General features: G+C 36.8%; 1 protein-coding gene across 4 annotated transcripts in view; it reads right to left on the bottom strand.

The window, feature by feature from the left end:
* Positions 1-1,509: 1,509 nt before the first annotated feature.
* UBN2 (ubinuclein 2) overlaps positions 1,510-24,359 on the bottom strand; it is a 70,636-nt gene continuing 47,786 nt past the window's right edge. For all 4 annotated transcript variants that reach the window (XM_036994522.2, XM_036994523.2, XM_036994524.2 and 1 more), the window contains 4 exons: positions 21,635-23,182; positions 15,378-15,609; positions 14,863-14,952; positions 1,510-11,759 (listed from right to left, as the gene is read on the bottom strand). In XM_036994522.2, the coding sequence (XP_036850417.1) occupies positions 11,710-11,759; positions 14,863-14,952; positions 15,378-15,609; positions 21,635-23,182 (1,920 nt within the window). In that variant the 3' untranslated portion in view covers positions 1,510-11,709. The remainder of the gene's footprint in view (positions 11,760-14,862; positions 14,953-15,377; positions 15,610-21,634; positions 23,183-24,359) is intronic.

The raw sequence follows: 24,359 nt of genomic DNA on the forward strand, positions 1-24,359 counted from the left end.
CTCTTTTCATAACCAGCCACAGATACTTTCCTGAGCCAGAGCTTGGGTCTGAGATGATGTCTTGCCTGTGTGGACAAGTCTAAAACATACTTCCTACTTCATGTATTTTCCTATACTCTCTTAAACAGCCCCAACTTCCAGACACTTGATCGCTATTCAGTGCTAGAGAATTGGTTGCATTTCGCTCTGCTTGCTTCTTGGCTCTCTAACAGAGAGAAATATTTTTTCTTGGTTATTCTGAAATCCTTAATCCCTTGGACAATGTTTTTTCTTTTAAAGACTTTTAAAAAAATACAAAATATGATAAAACAGTACTAGTACAGTAATAAAAGCGAACATGTATGTAGTGTTCACTATGTGTCATTGTGCTAAGTGGGCTTTGCATGCCTTATATAATTTAATGTCAATTGGAGTCACATGATACAAAGCATTCCATGGTCAAACAATCTGGGGAAAATTATGGGTCATTTTGTTTAACAATGGCACCTTCACTATGTTAATACACATTTACAAGATGTTGATTAACAAAGTTCAGTCAAGTTATTTAAAAACCACAGATTTCTTGAGGAGCTATTACTTCCAATAACAGTTTGCAAAACTGTCCTTAAATGTTACTAGTTTTTTGGTAAAAGCACTTGTAGCCTACCCTCCTTCTCTCATGCACGAGGACTATGCCTTTTAAAAATTCCTCATCTTTATGGCAATGAACTGAAAACACACTCAAGAAAGAAAAGCATCCATACTTTCACTTTTTATTTGGGGGCATATGTCCTTTTCTGTATCTCCTATGTGTATATACTTACACACTTAAAAATGAGAAACTATTCTCTGACAAGTGCTCTCTCTTCATCCTTTACCCACTTCCTACCTGCATTTCTAAGGTTAATTCTTTTTCCACTTTTCTCTTAATAATACTTTTCCTAGAAGAAATCCTCTACAAGTAAGGCTTTAAAAGATCATCACTTCTGCAGATAATTACTGTATCTACGTTTCAGGCCTTGACTGTGGTAGCACCCTCACATACTACCCGCTCCAGAACCCAAAGGAAGAACCTTGTGAACCTGCATTACACAACTCCCACAATCTGGCTTCTCCTGACCCCAGTGTACACCTCCCAGCAGCCTGGTCCTGCTTCTGCTTCCTCCCAACTCTGTGCAGGACATTCCCTTTTCCTTCTTAGCCAGACCCCACGTATCCTTGGGGTCCAGCTCAAATGCCATCCACTTGATAAAGTCTTCTCAGATGTCTCCAGTCCAATTTCTCCCCTGCTCTGAACTCAAATGCCAAGTGACAATGGACCACACACCTTTGTGACAAATTTTGAACTGTTATCTTTTAACTCATCATGTGATTGCAAACTGTTTATCAACATATGGAGGGTGGGGACTGTGTCCTTCACTTCTGTATTCCATAGCGCCTGGCACAGTGTGATGAAGACTAACAGTCAGCCACCACTGAAAGAACGAGATACTAAAATCCAAGTTAGCCCAATAATGCAACAGACACCAGAACAGTATGTACATTCCTCTTTATTTAATACAACAAACACGTAACACATACAAAAAGAAAAAACACTCATGTAAAAGGCCCTGTCACAAAGGATAGACAGGAAACATCTACACTGAATCAAATAAGGCTCCTGCTTTTAAACAGGGGTTTGCTAGCTACACCTGGAATATGAGCAAGGCTGTTGCGACAACAAAAAGAAAAGAAAAAAAAAATCCCCTGCACTGCACTGAAGGAGTATATCCATGGGTATAGTATATTCTAGTATAGTAATTTACTTGACTCACAGATCCGTATTAGGAATGTTGAAGTCCTCTCACATATCCAAAATTCATCTGGGTTTTATGAAATATGTAATTTTTGGTTAAAATAATTTACCTGTCCTTCTTTCCTCTTAGAAAATAGTGACAAGAGCTCTCTAAAAACTAGAGACCAGCAAACCACCCAAAGTTTGGAAAGCTTTACCATTAAAGTTCAAAGGGCAATAACTGAGAATGCAAAGGCAAGATGGCAGTGGGAAGAATTTAACCTCTGAGTCATTTCCTGGTAGCTCGTATTTAGTCAACCACTGGGAAAGACAGAATGGAAACACCTCGACTCAGTGCGGGGTTCAGTAGCAGCAGTTTGTCCATATTCCTGCTCTGATTAGAGCCGGAAATTAAACAAGCACCAGTTCATCTCAAAAGAGCCTTATACAAACACACACACACACACACACACATATCCACACCCATTCACATGTCATCACCACCCCCTTTTATTTAAATTTATTATTTTTACTAAAATAATACAAAAAAGGGAGACAGGTATATTTACAAAAATCCATGGCTGGTACAGTACATAATTTTTAAGACACACTAAATGCTACAATCTTTCAGGTCCTGAGATTATTACAAGTATCAACTCAAAGCTGTGTTCAGGTCCAGTTTTATAGGAAGAAAAAAAAATCCCAAAATATTAAGTCACACACTTATTTAAAAATACAGTATATCCCTTCAAGTTAGCAAAACACACCTCCCTATAAACAAATGCAACACAGTAATCAGTGCCTTTCACCCAGAGGAGCAGAGATTATTTATGCTCCTTCTTTCAAGACTGGCTGTGAAACATGTTGGCATCTATGTCATGTGTGGAGGTGGCTAAAGAGGAAGATTCGTAACCGGAGGGAAGTTCCTCTACAGAGTGAACATTCACTGTATCAGTCAGTCCTGTTTTTCCTTTTCCTTCTGTTACCAAACAAAAGTCTTTCCCTTACCACAATTCCTACCGAAAGGGTTGGAAATACGTGCTTACCCAGACTAAAAATCAGAATCCTTATTTCCAATCAGTTATAGCAAATAGGTCTGCAGTGCACATTTTTAAAACCGCAAATAAACTTTCTTGTTTGTAATAAAGAAATACCCATCACTTAGTTACCATGGTAGACTTTGATTAACATGTTATTTGGGGCACAAAATTTTCTCCAGCAAAAGATTTCTTTTCCTCTTCTTTTAAGCTTGACACTGTTTAGCAAGCAAAACAGAAGAGCAAGCCCCAGATTCACACATTCATCTTGAGAAAAATTTGGTATTTTTGATACTTTTTTTATTTTTTCAATGACAGACAACAAAAGGACAGTAGAAAGCTTGAATTTTTTCTCTGGACGCTGGCTATGAATTTGAAGAATTATTTGTAGATCGGAAACCCACCTCTACTGATAGAAGGGCCCTTTGCTTATCTGAAGGTCTCAGAAGGGGTATGTAATAATTATGTAGGCGTAGCCAGGATTTAAAAAGTTGGTCAAAGTCGGCCAACTTTCTGACTAACTATATAAAACAGTAATAATACCTTTTGTTAACTGAGAATAACTTCTCTTTTAATGCCTCTAGCCAAAACTGGGTATTTTGCAGATGTAGGAAAGAAAACCCAATTTGCTGGCAACAGGGTACATTACCCTACAAATAGCACAGATAAGCAAAAAATAAGGAAAGTGTATGACTGCAAGGACAGAAGACACAAGACAGCTAGGATTTGACAAATTAAGCACAGGCTGTCGCACAGAAAAACATGCCGCCTGGCTGGCCTTGGTTACTGCTGACTCCTACTCAGTGTGCTCAGAGGGTAGACGGAGATGTTAACTGCAAAAACAGTTTTCCAAGTTCTCCTGGGTAATAATAATTTTGTTTGTATTTCAATTAGGTTTCCATTAGTGCTCTATTATAAAATATTTTAGAACTAGATTTAAGATAACATAGAATTATATTATTATTAGCAAAATGGGAACAAATAATATATACAGTTTTCTGTGGAACATAAAATCAGTACTAAGGATTCATATGGCCTGTATGACTCAGACCTTTGCAAAGTAGGTTTACTCTGGGGAAAGTAGGAAAATAAGCAAGGCAGAGCATTATGAAAAATAAGAGCCCCTAACAAAGTTCTGCCTCTGTTAGATAACCTTGAGAAGTATCAAGAGGAAGCCATGAAATGTGGCTGCTACCACATTTTATAGTAATCTATTTTAATACAAAGAAGAGGAGAAAAACAATTCCAGTCACCAATCAATCTAAGTCCTGGGCATATACAGACCCCTTTAAATTATACTACTGAGATCATGAAACGGTTTGGAAAAGTGTCTAAAATTTCAGTGCTAACCCACTATAAAATATATAAGAAAGACTTGGAAATAGAAGTATTCTATTATAAAGAAATTTAGCAGAGATCAAAAACAGCTACTTTCAAGCAAATAGTACTTTTAGAGTATCTGAGAAAAATGTAATCTAATATCAAATTGTTCATCAAACGCAGTCTGATTAAAATCCTGTGAGTCCCTGTCTGAGTCTGTGCTGGGATGTAAACAATCTCCTAGAATATGCCTGAACTCTTTATTTTTTAATTCAATGGGGACACAGGATAGATGGCCTAAGTGAGAAAAGGAGATGAAAAACTGTTTAACCTTTTCTCCCCAGACTCTTAGCAATATGCAAGTTATATTTTAGTGTAGCAACTGGCTGATGAAATGGTTCACTTAAGAGCTCAGACTAGAAGAAAGAAAATGAAGACTACAGGAAATGTAGAAAGAAGAACTCCAATATTAATATTCAAAGCTATTTTTAATTAGAATCTTACTATCTGTTCAGCTCTACAAATCTGAACACTGTGCCACAGAATCTCAAACTTTCTTAGAACTGAACATTGGGATGATTTTATTTTAACAATCCAAAGATATTCCATGATTCTACCTATAGTTTTGCACCAGTAAAAGGACGTGTATTTATTTTGAATATAAAGTTCACATTTTAGGATAGATGAACACACACAAAAAAAATCTCTATTTTATGCTTCTGCTAATTTTTTGTAGAGGAACAAACACACATTCAATAAAACCCTTGTGCCTTATTTCTTTGGGTAGAAGTCTTAACCTGTTATCTGAAGAATGGAAAAATAGGGAAAATGTGGAAAATAAAGAGTGTGTTTATCTGCATAGTTGATATTGAGAGGCTACTAAGGCTTTATCTGGAAAAAGCAACAAAAAACCAAAAAGTGATTGAAAAACAAAACAAAACATCCTATCCCTAGAGATTAAATAGGCCTTTGCCAATTCTGGGGATTAACCCATAGGCTTTCTCTGCTTGGACCTGGTGTTTTCTCCTGACTTATTTGAACTGGACAATTTGTTCCTCATCCCCCTACATTCTCTTTCCTGACCCTGAAACATGTGCTACAATTTAAATCTACATACTTTTCCTGTTTTTGTTTTAAATACTAAAAGGAAAATTCTCTGTATTACTATTTCACATGACAGGATGGAAGGTGGAATAAAATGATCTTCATCTCCTTCTTGGAGTTGGGCAAAATCTGTTTCCTTCTACCTCCACCCTCACCACTCCTGCTCCAGCTAGGAAGTGAATCCTGCCCCTCTCACCCCATTCCCTACCACCTGGGCAGTTGACGGCTCCAACTCTTTCATGGGTTGAAGAAACAGATAAATTATAAAGGTAGACTGGCTAAAAGTGTGCCTAGCTGACTGTGTGTAGCACTTACCTCTTCAGTGCAAAGCTGGATAAGTGTATAGAACAGTAACAGTACACAGTCTCTGGTTTACAAGAATCAGAGAAGACTCCCACCCATTCTTAGAAAGTTAAAAGCTTAGCTATCCATCACCAAACAATATAAGGAAATTAAAATGGAAGATGGAAAAGTGAGGCAGATAAAACTTCCAGGATCATTTATCAACTCCAACAACCAAGCATCCAAACTTTACCTAGCTTTAGTTCCACAACTGTGGTGAAAATCACACATGTAGTAACACCATAAAGGCTAAACAAACCTACTTCTAGTTCAGAAACTTAGTGTTATTCCCCCTCCCCGTTTATCAATCTGAAACTAACCATTTTATCCCACCACAAATATGTTTAAATAACAAATATGCATCTAAATTAGAATTCTAGTGTTTTTTTTTAACTTCAAAATCATATGGTGCTTTTTATACCCATCATAGTGAAACATTTTTAGCCTCTGCAGGAAGATGATAATACTTTTTTAGTTATATAGGACATTTTAGAAAAACTCAAAAGTATTTTTGAAATAGTAAAGTCTCTGATATCCCTGGGAGGTAGGTGAATATTATTATACCCAATTTTCTAATGGGTAATCTGAGGCACGAAGGTTAAATGATATTCCCCCTAAACATAGTAATTCAAGAGTAACACGACTGACCTGAAGCCACCTGATAATTGTTTTGCTGTCAGATAACACTACCAGGAGCCTCTGCTTTCTCCTCTTGAGCCCCCAGTCTCCTCTTCCCAATTAAAATGTACTTAAAGGGAGCACTTATTAGATACATTTGTACCAGGTTTTGAGGATTGGTTCAACTTAGTCTCCCTTAACATGTCACTTCTGTTTTCAACAAGAAACAGATGAATCTTAGATACTGAAAATTATGTTATCTTGCTCCAGGGAGAAATCTAAATAACCATAAAATCAAATTAAGACAAATGTAATTTTCTGGCAAATAAAAAGAAAACTGAAGATCTCTCAAGAATGCCATAGTTTATATGTGATTGTTTTCCTCAGCATTTAAGTCTTTCTACTTCAAAGTTTATTAACCTTTTAGTGGATATGCAGCTATATGAATTCTCCAAAAATCATTTCCCAGAAGAAAACATTATGCATTTTTAATGTTGACAAAATTGCTAACTTCCTTCAAAACTCATTTAGATACGATACCATGGTTTTAACTCTAGCTTTCCCATGTGTTTAGTCTTGCCTGCCATAGTGCATCTGATCAACCTGACCCACAAAAGACTCGTTATTCCAATGCTTTCTCCAATATACTCTCACCAAGTTTGAAGGGCATAGAGCACTGGGTTACATCCAGGAATAGTTAGTAAGCCCACTAAATTTATTTCACTTGTAATAACTGACTTACTATATATATATGTATACACACACATGTATGTGTGCATATAAATATATATACACACATACACGCACATTTTTGTTAGCTTCTATAGATATTCAAAAGGGGAAGATAGCATCTTGTGAAAAGACAATTTCCCAATCCACCCATTTGAATTGATTAAAAGCAATGGAATAAACAAGGCAGAAGTTCTGCAAACACTGAAGGGAGAGTGTTCAGAAAGGATGTGATGTTATAGCAGCTACTATATATATATATTATATAGCTACTACTATATATATATAATATATAGCTACTACTATATAATATATATATATTAAACATGTTTATGCATATATACACACACAAACATGTATGTATCTTACACATACATCCTGATACATATAAAGAAAAACAAGAACATATAGTATGACATGACGTTGGCAAGTCTGAGATTCGTCCTCTTGAATCCCCTTACCAGTCTGTACTTTAGAATATCTGAGAACAGTTTTGAAAGAGGGGGAAAAAGAAAAAAAGGCACTTAACAAAGACAAAGGCCTGAATTGAGCATGTTTTAGAGTAATAGAAGCATTTTACCAGAGCTAAGAAATGATTTACAGAGTTAAACTTTTCCTCTTAAACTTTAAAAAATAAAAATTGCAAAGCATGTTTGAAATCATTTACGTACTACTGCATCTTTCTTCTGCTTCATTATTACAAAAGCAAAAGTCCCCCAAAGCCAACAAAACAAAACAAAAATCATACATGCACCATAGAAAGTAAAAGTGCCTCTTCTGAGAACTGAAGGTCAGCAGAAATTATAGCGCTGAAGCACAGGGAAAGTTCTCAAGTTTGGCCTGATCATAGATTTCTCACTCTTCTATTTCTAATTTAAAATAAAACACCAATGAGCAAAAAAAGCAAACACAAATTCAAAACCTAAATTATGATTTAAAAGAATACAGGAACCAGTGTGCTTTTATGGTACACTCCTAAAATAAAGTATCCTAATGCTATACACGGGTCAAATTATCCGACAAAGCCTTCAAGAAATGAAGAACTGTAAATTAGATTAAAGTCGACCAATACAGGCAAAATTCATTTTACCAATGTAGCAGCAAATATGATAGGTAACTGGAGTTCTAAGAGATGATCCCAAGGGACATAGAGTTCTCATAATCAATGGCAGTTTGAGTAACAGTAGAATTTCCATTTCAGAAAATGTCTGGAACCAAGTAGAGGTGGAAAGGGGTGCGTGGTAGAGGGCAACCAGAAAGAGAAAGACTAGAGGTGTCTGCCCCTTCCAACCCTGGGTAGTAAACAATTTAGCTCTGCTTTGGGGAAAAAAAAAATCCTGGGTTAAAAATCTTTTCCAATAAATTGTTTTCAAACAGGTGTCAAACCCACAGTATTCAAACATGTATGTGGCCCGGTTCTTCCTCCTACCTTGGTGATCCATACATTAAACCCTATTTAACTTCTATGATATAAAAAATGTAATTTGGGCTAACAACATCCATCAAAGGGGTGGTAGGCATGAAAGAATGTACTGACACAATCCTCTGATTTCCTTAGAATACCAGGATTTTGTGACTTAGATTAACCTCGCTTCTTTCCAAACCTTTCCTCAGGCTGTTTTAAAACCATGATTTCTTCTTTTGCCCTCTGCTCTCAGAAGCACACGAGAAAGAATGATAACTGATTTACAATAGAATTATTGCTTGCATTGATTCTGGAGGCTCCGAATGAGCTTGACACTTTGCTCCCAACAGTCTCCAACTGAGGCTCAGCATTGCTATCCCCGAGGATAACCATGCTGACCGTTATTGCTTGTGAATACTGAGGATTAACGTGTATGTACAGTAACAGCTTATACGTCAGTGAAGGCAATTGAAAATACAAGACAGGTGAAAACAAACAGCTTAATTTTCCTGAATCAAGAATCCCGCTGAGTGGGATGTAATTCAGTGTGCTGATTACTTTTGCATTGGGATGTTGCTAATGCTCTTCAGAAATACACACTGTTCTATATCCTTTCCAAATAACATTTTAAAAATAACATAATTTGACTTTTAAGTGCAAAAATACAGTATGAGTCACAAGTCTCTGTGCTAAAAAATAACCAATTTATATGTTTGTTTTTAGTAAGAAAAACTGTAAAGATAGATGACCACAAACTATGATCACCATTTTCAATGGTATGATCTAGAAAAGAAATAGTTTTGTATTTACATGTAGGAGCTTTCTGATAATATTTTATTAAGAAATATAAGGGTGTTTGTTTCATTTGTACAACACAAAAGGGTAGTTTTGATAGAAATGGGTATAACTTAGTGAAAATGTGGTGGGAGTGTGAGGAGGGAACCGCAGCCCTCAAGGAATCAAGAATGAGGAAAACAGATCGTAATCTCCATATATATATATATATGAACTTCTCAGAGCCAAGGGCCTTCAGATAGTTTTACTGGATAGTTATAAAATGATAGTGGGGGGAACAGATAATCCTTTTCTTCTCTAATGACAACAAAGAATCATCAGGGATCTTCACACAGCATGATTCAGAATTGATGGATTTAAAAAATTAAAATTAATATTCCTTGATTTCAACTATTAATGAATTTATATACAAATAAATATATGTGTACACATATACACAGATGAATACACGCACAGTTATCAGCAGGAAAAGAGATTAATATGCATATGAATTCTCTCATAGTATTGGAAGTAAAACAAAGGCTAGCTTCCCAAAGGAAAATGCATACATAGTATTTAGCAAAGAGGTTTTTTTTCCAAATTATATAAAAGCAAGAGGTATGCTACACTGGAATAACTCAAGAACTGGGTAAGCTTCCCTAATTAAAGAACCAAACTTTAATCAAACATACTCGATTCAAGTCAAATCTCTCTGCAACATCCCAATATCCTTCCAAAATATCTACCAGGATTGAAAAGACATTCATATTTGTTTCACTAGTAAACTAAATTCTTAGAGGCAAGTAAATATATCAATTATTCCTCTGAAATAATCCTTTCCCCTTACTATAACAAGTTCTTGGAACTAAAGTTTTCAGTTACTTATTAACTTTTTTGCTAGGAAGCAAGCCAATGTGACTTTGAAGTCAAAATATAGGTATACAGATCTGAATAGATCTGTGGTAATTTATTCAGTCCTATAGGCTATTTGGGACTTCTGCTTATAAAAGGAAAAAAAACGGCTCAGTTAGTACTCTACTTGCATAAAATTAACAGCATAGGGTGATTTGTAATGAAGACTATGCAAGAAATCTTGCTACTACCAATTTGATGCTGTTTTTTAGGTTGGTCTGTCATTACACATGTACCAAGTTTACACCATTCTTGGGTGCAGTTTGAAATAAGAAGTCTAAATAGGAGGAGAGAGAGAGAGAAAGGGGGACTAGATCAGTAATGAGGTTAAAAAAAATAAATAAATAAAACGTATCCAAACAGAACCATTTCTCCCTTAACATCCTTTGTTGAACATGCTACTTGCCTAAGAAAGCTGTAATAATTAAGGAGTCTTATTAACTGCAGGTTTATTCACTTATCAATATTCTAAGTAGATATTAATAAAGCTTTAAGATCCCAAATGCTCCAAGTCAATTTTACTACCCTGGATAAGGGAGTAAAAATACACTGTGATTGTTACAAAAAAATAATTGTACACATAATGATCCCAATGTAATTCCTCCCCTTAAAATACTATCTTAAAAATTCCAAAAATATATATATGCCATTTGAATGAGCAATGAAGAAGCATATGTAATACACACTTATCCCTGTTTATATCATGGGTGATCACCTGGAGTACAACTAGCCAAGAGAACAGGAGAAATTATGAACTGAAGTGAAGCTGGGGAAACTTAAGAGTTCACAGAGCAGGAATGTAAGGGCTAAGAGCACAAAAGTTGCGGCCCTACATCACAGATACCCATTTCTCAAGAGACAAAAGTGAACACAGTCACTTTTTAACAACAAGAATGGAAATAAGAATTAACCAGTCAATTCCAGATGCACAAACCACCTGAAGAAGAGAGGTAAGTGCCTGCTTCTGAATGGAAAATGAAACTGACCCTTTTACAAAAAGGGGACATCTGTTCTGTCTGTTAAGAGCAACAGTTTCAATTTCTTGACTTTAAAAATCTTGATGACTTAATAATATATATCACTGTGCTAAAATTACTTTCCTGAAGTATCTTTAGTCCACTGATTTACATGGGGAGTTGCTATATACTAGAGAAGATTCAAGTTTGTTCAGGATTTTTGAGGGTACAGTATTTATTCAGCTGTTATCTGTATCAGACATAGGGTCATTAATTTTTTGTGGCAAATTTGCTGCATAGTCCATTCAAATACACATGATTGTTACTCCTGACAAACTGGCCTAATTCCAGATATGCTGCCTTTTATTATGCAGTGATGTCTATAAGTGTTCAGATCCAACCCCCAGGATGGATGGAGTTTACCCAAATCCTCAATTTCCTTCTTCCTCCCGGGGAATAATCAAATTTGTACTTCTGTGGGTTTGACAACTGAGTCTCTTTCAAGTCAGTTAATATGGTAACTTTGTCTTTCTTTAGAAGAGACCAAAGGTCGCTAACTTTGCACAAAAGCATTTCTTCCTCCTGCACCTGGCTTTACTCAAGTAATGTTTTATTTTCCTTTTCCTCCTCACCACAGTGCTTGGGACGAGAGAATGTAAACATCGACAGAACAGCAGCCCTATGACCACATGAGTACTTTCCCATCAGGTAGATTCCATCAGCCAGCTGAGCGTCTCCTCTCCTTTGCTTGCAGGGAAGTCACTGAGATTTCCGTGGTAATTTAGTGTCCCCTTTACTTTGGCCTCCATCTAAGAAAAGAGACATTCAATTGGTATGGGTCAGCAAGGCATAAAAAATAGATTCAAGAATGATTGTGCATTGAGCATTGACCCCCCCTATACAGAATTTTATTGTTGTTAACAACCATTTGATCAATAAATATGAGAGATGCCCTCTCAAAAAAAAAAATAGATTCAAGAAAGCAAAAAGGACAATTAACTTTTAATTTTCATGTGCATGGCACTGCTAAAAATAAAACCTGTAATATCTTGCACACTATATATAGCATTATAAAGGTTGAGAAAACATAAAGAAGATAATCAACAAAAGCGATCCTCTTATGTCAATGACTGTGATTCAATTCATTTTCAGTGCCCTATGAATACTACTTCAACAGGTATTTTTTATCCACCTCATAGTCAATTGTGTCAAATGCTATGAAGATTTACAATGCTTATAACACAGAAGACATAATCCTCACCTTCAAGGGATCTACAGTTTTTTGAATCTCTTAAAAGAAAAGGCCAATTTTATTTCCTTGCAAGTGAAATTAAATTTCTTGCCATGACATAGCATTTGATAATTCCCAGTTATTTTTGTAAATGGACGGGGCACACTGCTAGTGAAAAATCCAGCTGAATCTTTGTTTTGGTTCTAAAATGGCAAAAATTGTGATAGGCAAGTCTGCTCATGGAACAACGGTTTTGTTTTACATAGTTTTACATATATGGCTATTTAAATTTCACTGGGAAAAATGATTACTCTATTTAAACTAGAAAGAATAGGGCCCAGTGACCTCAGGAGCTGATAAAATACCAAGAAAGTCTCTAATAGGTCATTGCCTTCACAAGGACAGTGGACCCTACCTCCCACCCCCACCCAGTTATTGCATTATATTAACAATCTTAAGGCTGGAGGAGACCAGAAAAGTCACATTGCCAGGTTTACTTATGTGGTATCTAAATTAATCTGGTAAAACAGAAACAAAACCAAAAAATTGCTTGTATTGAAGAAAAGATATATCAATGAAACACGATTATTTCAAAAGCTGTATGAACACAATACTATTAAAATAATTTTGGTGACAACATCAAAGGAATTAGCTTTTCCATTTATAATGAAAGTAAATACTTGCATATGTGGAGAGAAATAATTTGAGGTATAATTAAATTCCTAAAATGGCAAGGTGGGACTTTGCTCAACAAAGCTTTAGTTAAGTTAGTAAAACAAAATACTCATATTACTTGGACTGTGATATTCTTTAGAACATGGTCTGGCCCAAGGGCCAAATCTGGCTCACTACCTTTTTAAAAATTTTTTCATTAAGGTATTACTGATATACACTCTTATGAAGGTTTCACATGACAAAACAATGTGGTTATTACATTTACCCATATTATCAAGTCCCCACCCATACCCCAGTGCAGTCACTGTCCATAACCACTACCTTTAAATTTTACTGGAACCCAGCCACATTCATGTTACATATCATCTCTGGCTGTTTCGGCACTACAGTGGCAGAGTTGTGTATGGCCTGCAAAACCTAAAATATTTACTATTTGGGCCTTTATAGAAAAGTACTGACACCTGTCCCTAAGCTATATAAGGTCAGAAAATTAACACTAAGTGAGCTCTTCCTATGTATCATGTACCATGCTATAAGTTTTAAGTTAATTATTTTTATTAAATTTTCATAAGAAGCCTATGAAAAACAGCTGACTCCAGCTTACAAGCAAAAAAAGTGATAGTCAAACAAACTCAGAAACTTGCTCAAAGTGGCAGTCCTAGAATTTAAAAAATCCAATCTCGATTCTCAAATTGAGTATCCTACACTTTAAAATGTTTTTAAAATGAAAAATTGTACACTTTTTCATTTCAGTTATGCAGAAAATATGGACAGTTCTTTTTCCTTTCTCCCTCTGCAGTAGTGGTGCTGCTCAGACACTAAGATAATTCATATGAAAGCTGGAGTACTCAGGTCATGTTGAACCCCAAGAATACTGTGGGTCTAACTACTTGCAGGTTCATACCAGTTTCCCCACGAGCACAGAGCCCTGAGCTGGACTCATCACACCAAGCAGCTGTCAGTACCCAGAGTGGAACTGCTTTAGTCAACATGGCAGTTTTTCTTAAGCACTAAAACCTGATCAAAGGGTTCAGGAAGATTAGCATTGCTGACATTTGTGCCTACTTTGTGTCCCCCATTCCCCATTGCACAACTGTAGTTTTATATCCTTCTCTCAATGGGTGAGTCTCAGAAAGCTTACCACTTAGGTCTTCCTAGGATTAATTACAACCTGTTGCCTCGAGATTGCTACATAGCCTCCATTTCTGCATTGTGGTCAATTGTGAACTTGCTCAAAGATAATTTTAAATGCCATGGCCAAAAAGAACAGTGAGGCCCCAGTCAACTTCCAAAGTCAAGAGGGCAACAGGAAGATACTGAAATGACCTTCAGAAAATTATCAGCAGTCTCCTGAGAACTGCCGGTGAGAGCAAGGACCTGGAAGCCAATGCGTTTGTATTGGTAGTCCAGTGTCTACTACCTAATTCAGATTTCAGAGCGACCTAGTTGGGCTGCAAGTATATAATGCACAGTTTGGGCATATTAATTTAATCATTGCTAAGTGCCAGCAAAGTTTAATAGTTAAGAATACAGGCTATGGAGCCAAACTTCCTGGGTCAGTGTATCATTCTGGCAAGTTTTTACTTCTAATTCAGTTTCCTGATCTGCAAAATGGGATCTTTAGCTCATTCACAGGTTGTTGTAAGATTAAAGTTACTGACTCATATAAGTAGTCACAAGACTATCTGGTACTTAGTAAGTTTTCAATAAATGTGAACAATTATAATTAACTGGACATGACTTTTGTACATTATCTTATGAATCCTCTTATTGGTCATTTCAATATAACAAACACCTTCAAAAAAGGCTCTCTTCACATGTAACAAAAGATGTCATTTACCTACTTCCTTTCTCTTAAAGGGGATGTGTTGCTAATGAAGATTCAGTCACAGGAAAATCTGTTTCATCCAACCTTTGTCACAACATGTTGTTTTCAGAAAGATTTTTAATCCAATCTATATATCTATACAAATAATAAAGCGAAGAAAAAGAGGCGGCTTTCTTACCATTAAATGTTTGCTGTAAATGTGCAGGCAGAGGTGAGTGGGAAAGTGTTGCTGTGTGCTGAGCTCCTGGCTGTAAACCCTTTAGTAAATCTGAGAGGAAAACAGACTTGTCAGTGATCTTACTAAAATGAACATTTGAGCCCTCTTTGACCAAAAATGAAAAGTTTACCTGATGAAAGTACAGCCTCTGACTTCAAAGTCACTCTTAAACTAGAATGCATACATGGAAAATTTTTACATATATAAACTTAGATATGTATGCAAATAGTTCAACAAATTTGATTTCCTCTTATAAATATCATGAAGATAGAAATGTGGTATAGATGGTTCATTTCAAAATTGTAAATAAAACCTCAGAGCCCAGTAATTCTTATATATAGATGAAGTAAACTACATTTCTTAAAAAAATATTCTGTAACCTTCACTAACTCCAACTGGACTGCTCTGAATTAGTATAAATTTGGGAGGTTCCCTGTTAAACTAGGTAGGCAAGTACGGAAACGAGCCCCACTTACTCTGAGTTAGGCTATGGTGGAAAGCGGCTGAGGTAGATCCCGAGGTGGTTGTCACTCCAGCTGTGTCCGTTCCAAAGCCAAGTAGCTCCAAGGGAAACTGGAAGGGCATGGTCACTGGAACAAGGCCACCCAGCATCCCAAAAGGAGTCACATTTTGATTTGTTACAGACAAAGGTGATGTCATGAGAGTCAGAGGTGAGGCATTAGCCAATAATGATGCTCCTGCTGTGGACTGCAGAAACCAGGGGTCAAAATACATAAGAAATAAATCTTTAACCTGAATTGATTTATTTTATTTCATATCCTCATGGGCGTAAGACTGTGTCTTTTATCTGCTCTAACAGAAACTTTTTAAGACAGAAATAAAGGCTGAGGTGAAAAATATATTTCAAAGAGCTACCACTACTGGTTTTGGAAATAATTCTATACTCAGCTCTTCATCACCAGTGTAGACTCCTTCTTATCTTGTGTTTTGCCTCTATGAACACACAATCACTCTCTTAACCACTCATTTCTAACCTTAGATTTCTACTTTTCCACCTGTGCTCCTAGCTCTTAGATTTGAACCACTAGTAATTAATTCCATACAATCTCAATTTGGTCTCTGAAAAGGCTTGGTAATTTCACTGTCTTGTACTTTTTCTTGGAACAACGCCCACAGTTGCTGCTCCAGACTATGATCTCTCATAGAGTCCCTAAGTCAATACCCTTTCCTTTCATCACAATATCTTAAAGAGATGAGGCCACACTGGATATCCTTCCTGCTCATTAGCCTTATTTGCTTCTCCTCCAAAAGTTAACCACATGACTTATGCCATGAATCCCACCTATGCAGAATCTTCTGGTACAAATATCCACTATTGCACTTTTTGATATATGCCTTCTCATATACATGGAGACCTCTTATCTCTTTCTATAGCCACACTGTTATTCGTGGCTCTTCTTGAAGCCCTGGGAACAACCTGACTTGTTTGTATTCCTTTTATTATCAAACTTACTCAATAATAGCCTTTGTTTTCCATAGTATCTAGTCTCCTTAACACCTAAATGCTGGTTTCCATTTCCACTACTATTCTGAACAGACTACCCAAGGTAATAGGTAAATTAGAGGGTGACTTGACATACCCCTACCTGAGCTTTGATGCCATGTTTATGAATAAATACACACTTACAGCAAAAATATGCTAATACTGATACATTTTCACTGAGAAACTAAATATACTTCATTAAGCTAATTTTTTAAATTGAGGTATAGTTGACATACAGTACTATATTGGTTTCAGGCTAATTATTTGAACAATTTTCTATACAGCAATTAAATAATTGTGACTTTTCTATGTGCACTTATCTACAGATATCACAGAATTTCCTCAGTATATTATTATAGTTTCTTCAACTGTGAGTTTTCTTTTTTAGCCTATTTTATCAATTATAAATTACCCTGACCAAAAATTTCACAATTCTAAATTTGGTCAAGAATACTTAATTCTTTGTATATTTTTAGTCAATAATAAACATCAGCTCTTGTCAGGTTTATTTTATGTGTTGATTTATCCTATCAGTAAACATTATTAATAATGAGCTGGTCATTTTCTTAGTTAATATATGAGAAAAATGCAGGTGATCTTCCCATACATATATGCCATATTACATATACTCATACACATAATGGTCCATGCCACTGCTGAACAAAAATGACAACCTCAAGGCATCTATACTGGTTTTTCTACTATCTCTCCAATAGGCTTCCCTTCCCTTATCTCTTTATTTGTTACCTCTCAAATTTATATTCTGACCTCTGATCTCAATTTCCTATCGTGTATATCTAACAAGCGCACGATCACTTGGATATCTAACACCAACTCAGCATGTCCACAACTGAAGTAATTATCTCCTGCAAGCATTTCCCCCACTTATACATCAACTGCTATCAATAGTCTCATTCTTTCCTGCCACTCAGGCTTGAAAACTTAGTTCTAGGCATCATAAAATGAAGGGCAATTTGAGCTCACAGTCAAAATACTCACTTCCTTTTTTTTTAAACCACAACTGCTCCAACACCTAGGTACAAATCTTCATCACTTTACGGTTGGATTTGACTACTTTTCTTATTTCCAGTTTTTCCCTCTACTGTGCCAACCATGATATACAAAATGGGTGCATATGGGAAAGAATTACTGAGTTAGAAATAAAGCTTTGATGCAGTTTGGATAGAAAGGATCCTGCATCAATTTAAGAATTTAACAAGAGTTCTTTCTTCTTTTTAATAATTAATTCTATTATAGTCTCAGGTACTATGAGGCACACACTCCAAGTGGAGCTCAAGCAGAGCCCCCTAGAGAGGAACAGTAAATATTGCTAATAGAACTCTTGTTAGGTTTACTCGAGGAGGCTAACTGAAGTATTAGAAGAGATGGAAAATGTATATTAGGGTAACTTCCAAAATGAAGAGTAACTGGTATTAGCAATAAAAAATGGTACAATGCCATAACTGTCTAACATTTTGTACTTTCAAAAACCTTCCATATCCACTTTTGTTAATAAAACTACAGTGAAAGGGCATTTATAAATTTCTCCCTCCTAGAAGATGGGGGACCTTTCAAAAGTGGGCTATCCCACTGTTGTGATCATTTAGAAGCATATGGGAGAAGCTGTCAACATAAGGCAGGCAAATAGTTCAAGACAGCATCCATATTCCAAAACACCTTCCATGACCTCCACATTTCATTTTCAGGGTAAAACAGGAAGGGTAACCTTGCTCTTCCTGTGGTGGGCATTACATTTTTAATTTTTTAACCACATGTTTTATTTTGGTAAGTACATCTGCCCCCACCATTCCCACAACACACAAACTGATCTTTTGAAATATAAATCAGACCATACCACTACCCTGTTGAAGACCCTCCAGTAGCTTCCTACTGCACATGGAATAAAACCTCGAGTCCTTTTCATGGCCCACAAGGTTCTCCATCACATGGCTCTGGTTGTTCTCTGGTCTCACTATCTATCCTTCTCTCCCTAGCCTAGCCATTCAGGCTACACCAACAGGCTTGCTTTCTTATCTCAGTACCTTTACACCTACCATCCCTCTTGCCTGGACCCTTTGCTCCCTCTGATCCCCAATGGTTGGCTCCTCCTCATTGAATTCTCGGCTCGAATGCTGCCTCCTTAAAGAGGCCTTCCCCAACTCTCCTACTATGTTAGCAGTAATCACACTTTATCATATTTTTGTTTTTTATAGCACTTAACATTTGTGAAAATTTGTATTTAGCTTATCTTCCTCCACCCAGAATATATGCTCCATAAGAGGAGGGACCTTGAGTATGGAGGTCACCCTATTTCCCCAGCACCTAGAAGAGTGCCCGGCACATAGTAAACACCTAATAAACACTAGCTTAATGAATGAATGACTTTGGTAATTATAAAGTGACAAAGACAGGATTCATTTAAAAAATCAATTAAGCTGAAGGGCAAGAAAGAAGAGGAAAACCTTGAGTGGAAAGTTATTAAATAGAAAGCAGGCAGAAGTAAATCTGAACCTAGAAAGATTTTAACTTTTGTTAAACTCAGGACCTATCATTTTTACTCTGCAAATGAGCAGACAGCTGCAGATGTCTTTCAGACAAGAGTTGAGTTTTGCACGCATTGACAGGAAATGTTTTTAGTGTTGGAATACTAGAAGGACAGGATCCCAAGGCCACAAGGTAGCTGATAACACTTCAATGAGATGCTGTTTAAAAAGAAAAAAAGAACCTTAGGTTCACCAGAAATTGAAACAACCTTAATTCATTTATTGACCTTTCTTCAGTCAAACCAGTAAGACAGAACAAAAAGGATCCAATATGATGGCAGAAACACTAAAGTCTGAAAACCATGAAGCCATTTCAGAAAGAGAAAACCAGGAGGGAATAGTTACTTTTTAGCAACAAAAATTTTGCCATGTAGGTTCTATGCTGACAAACTAATTGGTAAACAATAGGTATAGTGAATATCTGGTTATGTTGGGGTTTCCAGGAAAAAAAAAAAAAGAACTGGTAGATTCTACAGATGACAAAGGATGAAGAAAGACTTAACCATAAATTCAAAGAAAACAAAGAAGAAAAAAAAAAGCAATTTTTACCTCCAGGAAAAAAGCCAAGAATTTATAAGAAAGCAAATGAAACCATAATTTGTGAATATTCAGCTCAACAAACACAAAATTTTACACAGTCATGGATTTAGCCAAAGTTGTGATACTACTCTTTCAGGAGAACGGGAAAGGTATGAGAGAGCTAAAAGCCTTATTTATAACAAGAAAGAGTCAAAAGATAATATTAAAAATGAATAAATTAAGAATCTTCTATTCACTCTTATTAAAAGCACAGAGAAAAAGTTATGAGTTATAAGCAGTTGACACTAGGAAGGAGGCTATGGGGCTGGGCACTGCCATTTCTGCCTTAATCCTCTCACATGTTCTTTGACTACATTAAAGATTAATGTCAATAACAGTCAACATTTTAATAAAGACAATACAAACAGGAATGTAGACTAACTCCCAGATCTTAGTTATAACTTAAATTTTAACATATAATCCCTAATCATTTTTTTTGTGATTTTCTTATTTCTCATTGAAGTAAAATTATACAGATACAAAACATCAGTTAATTCTAGATTTCAATAAATGAAGTATCAGCTGAATTTTGTTCTGTATTACAATTCTGGAATAAATCCATTTGTAAGCCTACAGTAATGGTGGAGTGATGATTTGGGTTTTAAGTGTATATTAAACAATATCGCTTTGCCTATATTGAACACAGAGAACCTCTACAAACACCAAGGGGAAAGTTCTTTCATTAGATGTTCCTATTCCATATAAATAAGAGGTAGGACAAAGTTAAGAGTACTTTCTTAAAACAACAGAATTCCATCAATTAGCAAAATTCCTATTTTCAAAGAAAATTTAAGAACCTAAGAACACATCATAAAAGGTTATTCACATTTTTTTAAAAAGTTTATTATGAAACAGAGTATTACGTAAAACCCACTTTCTAGGAAAGCATCTAAAAAAGTACCAGAAAAATAAAAGCAATGGTGGAATGATGATTTTTCTACAATGAACATTATTTTTCATGGAGGGGAAAAGAAGGTTAAAGAAACCAAATCAGCAACGTGAAGGACAAATCTGAGAAAGTCTCGGACTACAATGAAGTGGCAGAAAGACAAAAACAGTAACAGAGTAGATGATATGAGGGCAGAAAGATGAACTGTGTAAGTAATAAAGACCTAGGCCAAATGGATCAGAAATTATAATCAGGCACACAACAGAATAAAAAATTCTTGAGTTGAAAAAACTGCCCTGAGATTGAAAGATGTAATCATGTTCTAAGCACAAAATTAGTGAAAACTAGACACATTTAGTCATAGCCTGGGAATATCTGAATTTCAAGAAGAGAAAATGCTGTTAGCATTTAGGCAGAGAAAACACATACCTGTAAGGGAACAAAAAAATCAGAATGTCCTCTGACTTTTTTAATAATCCTAACTACTAAGCAAGGGTCATGGACACTACAGTTTGGAGTGAGGCAGTTAGTGAACCAAGAAGTCTACACCTATTCAAGTGTGACAGCACAGAAACAATCAGATATGCAAGAGCTAAGGAAAGAGCTTCCATGTGAGCCTTCTCAAAAAGATTTCTCGAGTGAGCTATTCCTGAAAGAGAAATTTAAACTAAAAACTCACTATAGGGAAACTGTGGTATAAAAGGATTACTGACTAATCAACTCTGTAGAGTGGAAAAAAAAAAAAAGGATTACTGACATTAGATTATATATGAATAACTGCAACATTTGTACAAAATAAAAATTTTATTTGAAAAGACAAATGATTAAAGGAAAAAAATAATATGAATGTATAAATGTGATTACACAATAAGAAAGTTGGCAGAAGGAGACTAGGGCAGGGAGGGAAGAGAGGAGGTAAGTGCAGATATGTTTAATTTATAAGTTACTACTTTGTTCTGGACTTCGATAAGATGTAGTTTAAAATATACACTTTGGTTCTGTTTTTTTCAAAATTTTTGAAAGCAAGCATGTGATATTTTACTAGAAAAAATGCACATCCCACCAAAAACCTCATGTCCAGGTGTCCCCATCATCGTGATGTCACCATCAGGAACATTCCTTGGCCTTAAGAAATAATAAGCAACCTAGAGTAACATCACTAAGTGTATTCATAAGAACGCTTACACAATCTTACATGGACGTAGATCACATACATACCTGCACACTGGCTGTTACCACTGAAGACCCTGAGGCAGAGGATGGTCTATGTGGAGTAGACAATGGTTTAGTAGCACCCTGTGTTCCACTTCCTGTTCCCCCAGATAGACTAGTCCTATTAGCTCCACTTGAGTTAAGGTTGCTACCTCTGCTGGCAGGTACATTCACTGCAATTCCACTCAAGCTATTCTTCCCAACAGTTCCAGTGGATGATGAGTTTGTTAGCTTTGAAGGGGCCTGAAGATTTTTTGTAGACGGAAGGCCTGAAGTGCGGTTCGAGGGCAAAAAATTCAAGGTGGGAGACTGTCGGCTGATGTTCATTCCACTGGGCTGTTTATGGACGGGGTTGTTACTGCTGGAGTGGCTACTCTGGGCTACTAGTGCATTCGGACTGGAAGAACTTGGGGATACAGTAGGTTTGGGAGCTGGGTTGGGTTTAGAAATGAGTTTAGTTGATACTGAAGGCTTAGCTGACAGAGAGGGCTTGGGTGAGGCAGAAGGCTTAGGTGAGGGCAAGGGTTTAGGAGATGCGGCAGGTTTTGGAGATGCAGCAGGTTTTGGGGATGCAGCCATTGCGAAGGGAGACTTGAAACCCTGCGTGGGGATTTGTGACACCATAGCCTTGGCTAAATAGTTACTGGAGGTAGTGGCGCTAGGTACTGTCCTAGAAACCAGGGGGTGGGACCCTTGAGAACCATTTCCAGGTGAGGGAGTAGATAAGGGAAGGCGGTACATAAGTGGCTTATCTGAAGTCTTGATAAGGGGGGATGAACAGGAAAGTTGGGGATTATTACTTAACTTCACCACTGGGTTGGTCTGTGATTTACTAATGGTTGCTTGTAATGGAGACACATAGTTCTGTGGGACAGCTGAATGCTGGTGCACCTTTGTTACTTGTGTTAACGAAGAAGCATCTTGGGCCTCTGATGTTCCCAGAGCGTGAGAGGAGGCAGCAACTTGGGCTTGGGAGGAAGAGGAGACATGGGTCTGTGAAGAGGAAGCATGAATCTGGCTTGACCTCTGCAGTCCTTGTTGAAGTAGCCTGGCTGGCAAAGGTTCTAAGGAAACTTTAGGGTTCTGAATTGAAGAACCAGCAATAAGGCCTGAAGAGATTCCGGTATGAGCTAAATCCTGGGGTTTCTTTGGTACTGGCCCTGTGTGACCAGCAATAAGACTCGATGAATGTGCAGTCTGAGTAGAATCTAGTTTCTTGGGAGCAGCCAGGGGCAGCTTACTCATGATACTTGCTAATTTTTCCTCCCTCAGTCCTGGACGAGGTTTTGCGGTCGGCACACTTATCCTTGAACCAGCTGCAGGGCCCTTGTTCCCATTGTTGATAACAGCCAAAGCTTCAGAAACAAGATCCAGGGCAGGTGGGTGGAAAGAAAGGTCTTCATCTAGCGAGTCGTCCAGGCAGATGGTCTCCTGGGCCGGCGTGGAGCTAGAACTGGTGGAGGCCACAGCGGACGTGCTGGAGCTCACTGAAGGACCACCGACTGAAGCTGCCACGGAGGCGGGAGTTTTCTGGTCCTTTTTCGGACTACACTCCTAGCATAAACAGCATTATATGGGAAACGATTAAATGATTGATAGAAAAATCCTAAGTATTAGATTTTAAAGGACTAAGAAATCCTTATGATGTTTAAAATTCTACCAGAAATCTTTAGAGACTGTAAAAACCATAATAATTTTTTGAGAGGATAGAGCTGCTGAGTGAACCATCCTCATAAGCTAAAGTACCTAAAATACTGTACACAACTGCCATACCTTAGTAAGCCATACTAAGAAGGCTTAAAACCAAGCCAAAGGAACATTCATATACCAGTTCCATTATTGATGAAATGCGCCTTGACTCACCCTCCTGTATTAGATCTTTGGATACTATTCCAAAGCCATCTGTTCAGAGACTATTCTCTTTTTATTCTTTTTGTACTGAAGAAAAGTTCTGCCCAAATTCTGCCCTCACCTTAAGCATCTACCTGTCTTCCATAGTGTGGTTTGCAAGGACCTGACCCTTACTCTGCTTCCTTGAATTTCTGGCTCTTTGGATTCCCTGTCCTGCAGCTCCCCATAGCCAGTTCATAGAGAAACTGGTACATCAAACTGTCAGATAATCCAATCCAAGCATGCTAAAATTATGTTTTCTATTCACTATGGTAAAAGTCATTTGTAATTTACTCAACATATATTTACTAAGTGATCACTGTGAGCAAGGCATTATGCTAAGAAGCAAGGGTGTTAAGAATTAAAACACTGAATACCTAAAAGACTGATTCTCCCCAAAAAATTAACTTTCTTAAAATTCAGTGAAGAGTAAAATATTAAGAGGAGGAGAACTAAAAAGTAACTTTCTCTTAAATAAGAAATGTAAAGTGTTTGACTCATTTCATTTATAAGATTAAAAAATAAAACTATTACATAAAAATCATCTCAAAATTCCTTCAAGTCATTTCCTAAGGACAAACCCAAATAAACCCAAACCCAAAGTCCCATATCACATATTCATTTACACAACCACAGCACTTACCTTAGCCATAGTTGGAAAAGGAAGGCTCCTTACTAGCACCTTCTAAGGAGTTGCAGTAAATGAACTGGTAACAATGCTGTGATACTCTAACCTCCTTAGCAATTTTTCTAACCTTCTATTTTGAAAGCCCCAACTGTAAAGTTCATTGCCCCTCAGAAGTCCGTAGTGTAACTGCAGTAAGGTCAAAAGTGTCTGCTA

Source organism: Manis javanica, chromosome 6 (genome assembly GCF_040802235.1).
Source record: "Manis javanica isolate MJ-LG chromosome 6, MJ_LKY, whole genome shotgun sequence".
In the NCBI taxonomy this organism is placed as follows: domain Eukaryota; kingdom Metazoa; phylum Chordata; class Mammalia; order Pholidota; family Manidae; genus Manis; species Manis javanica.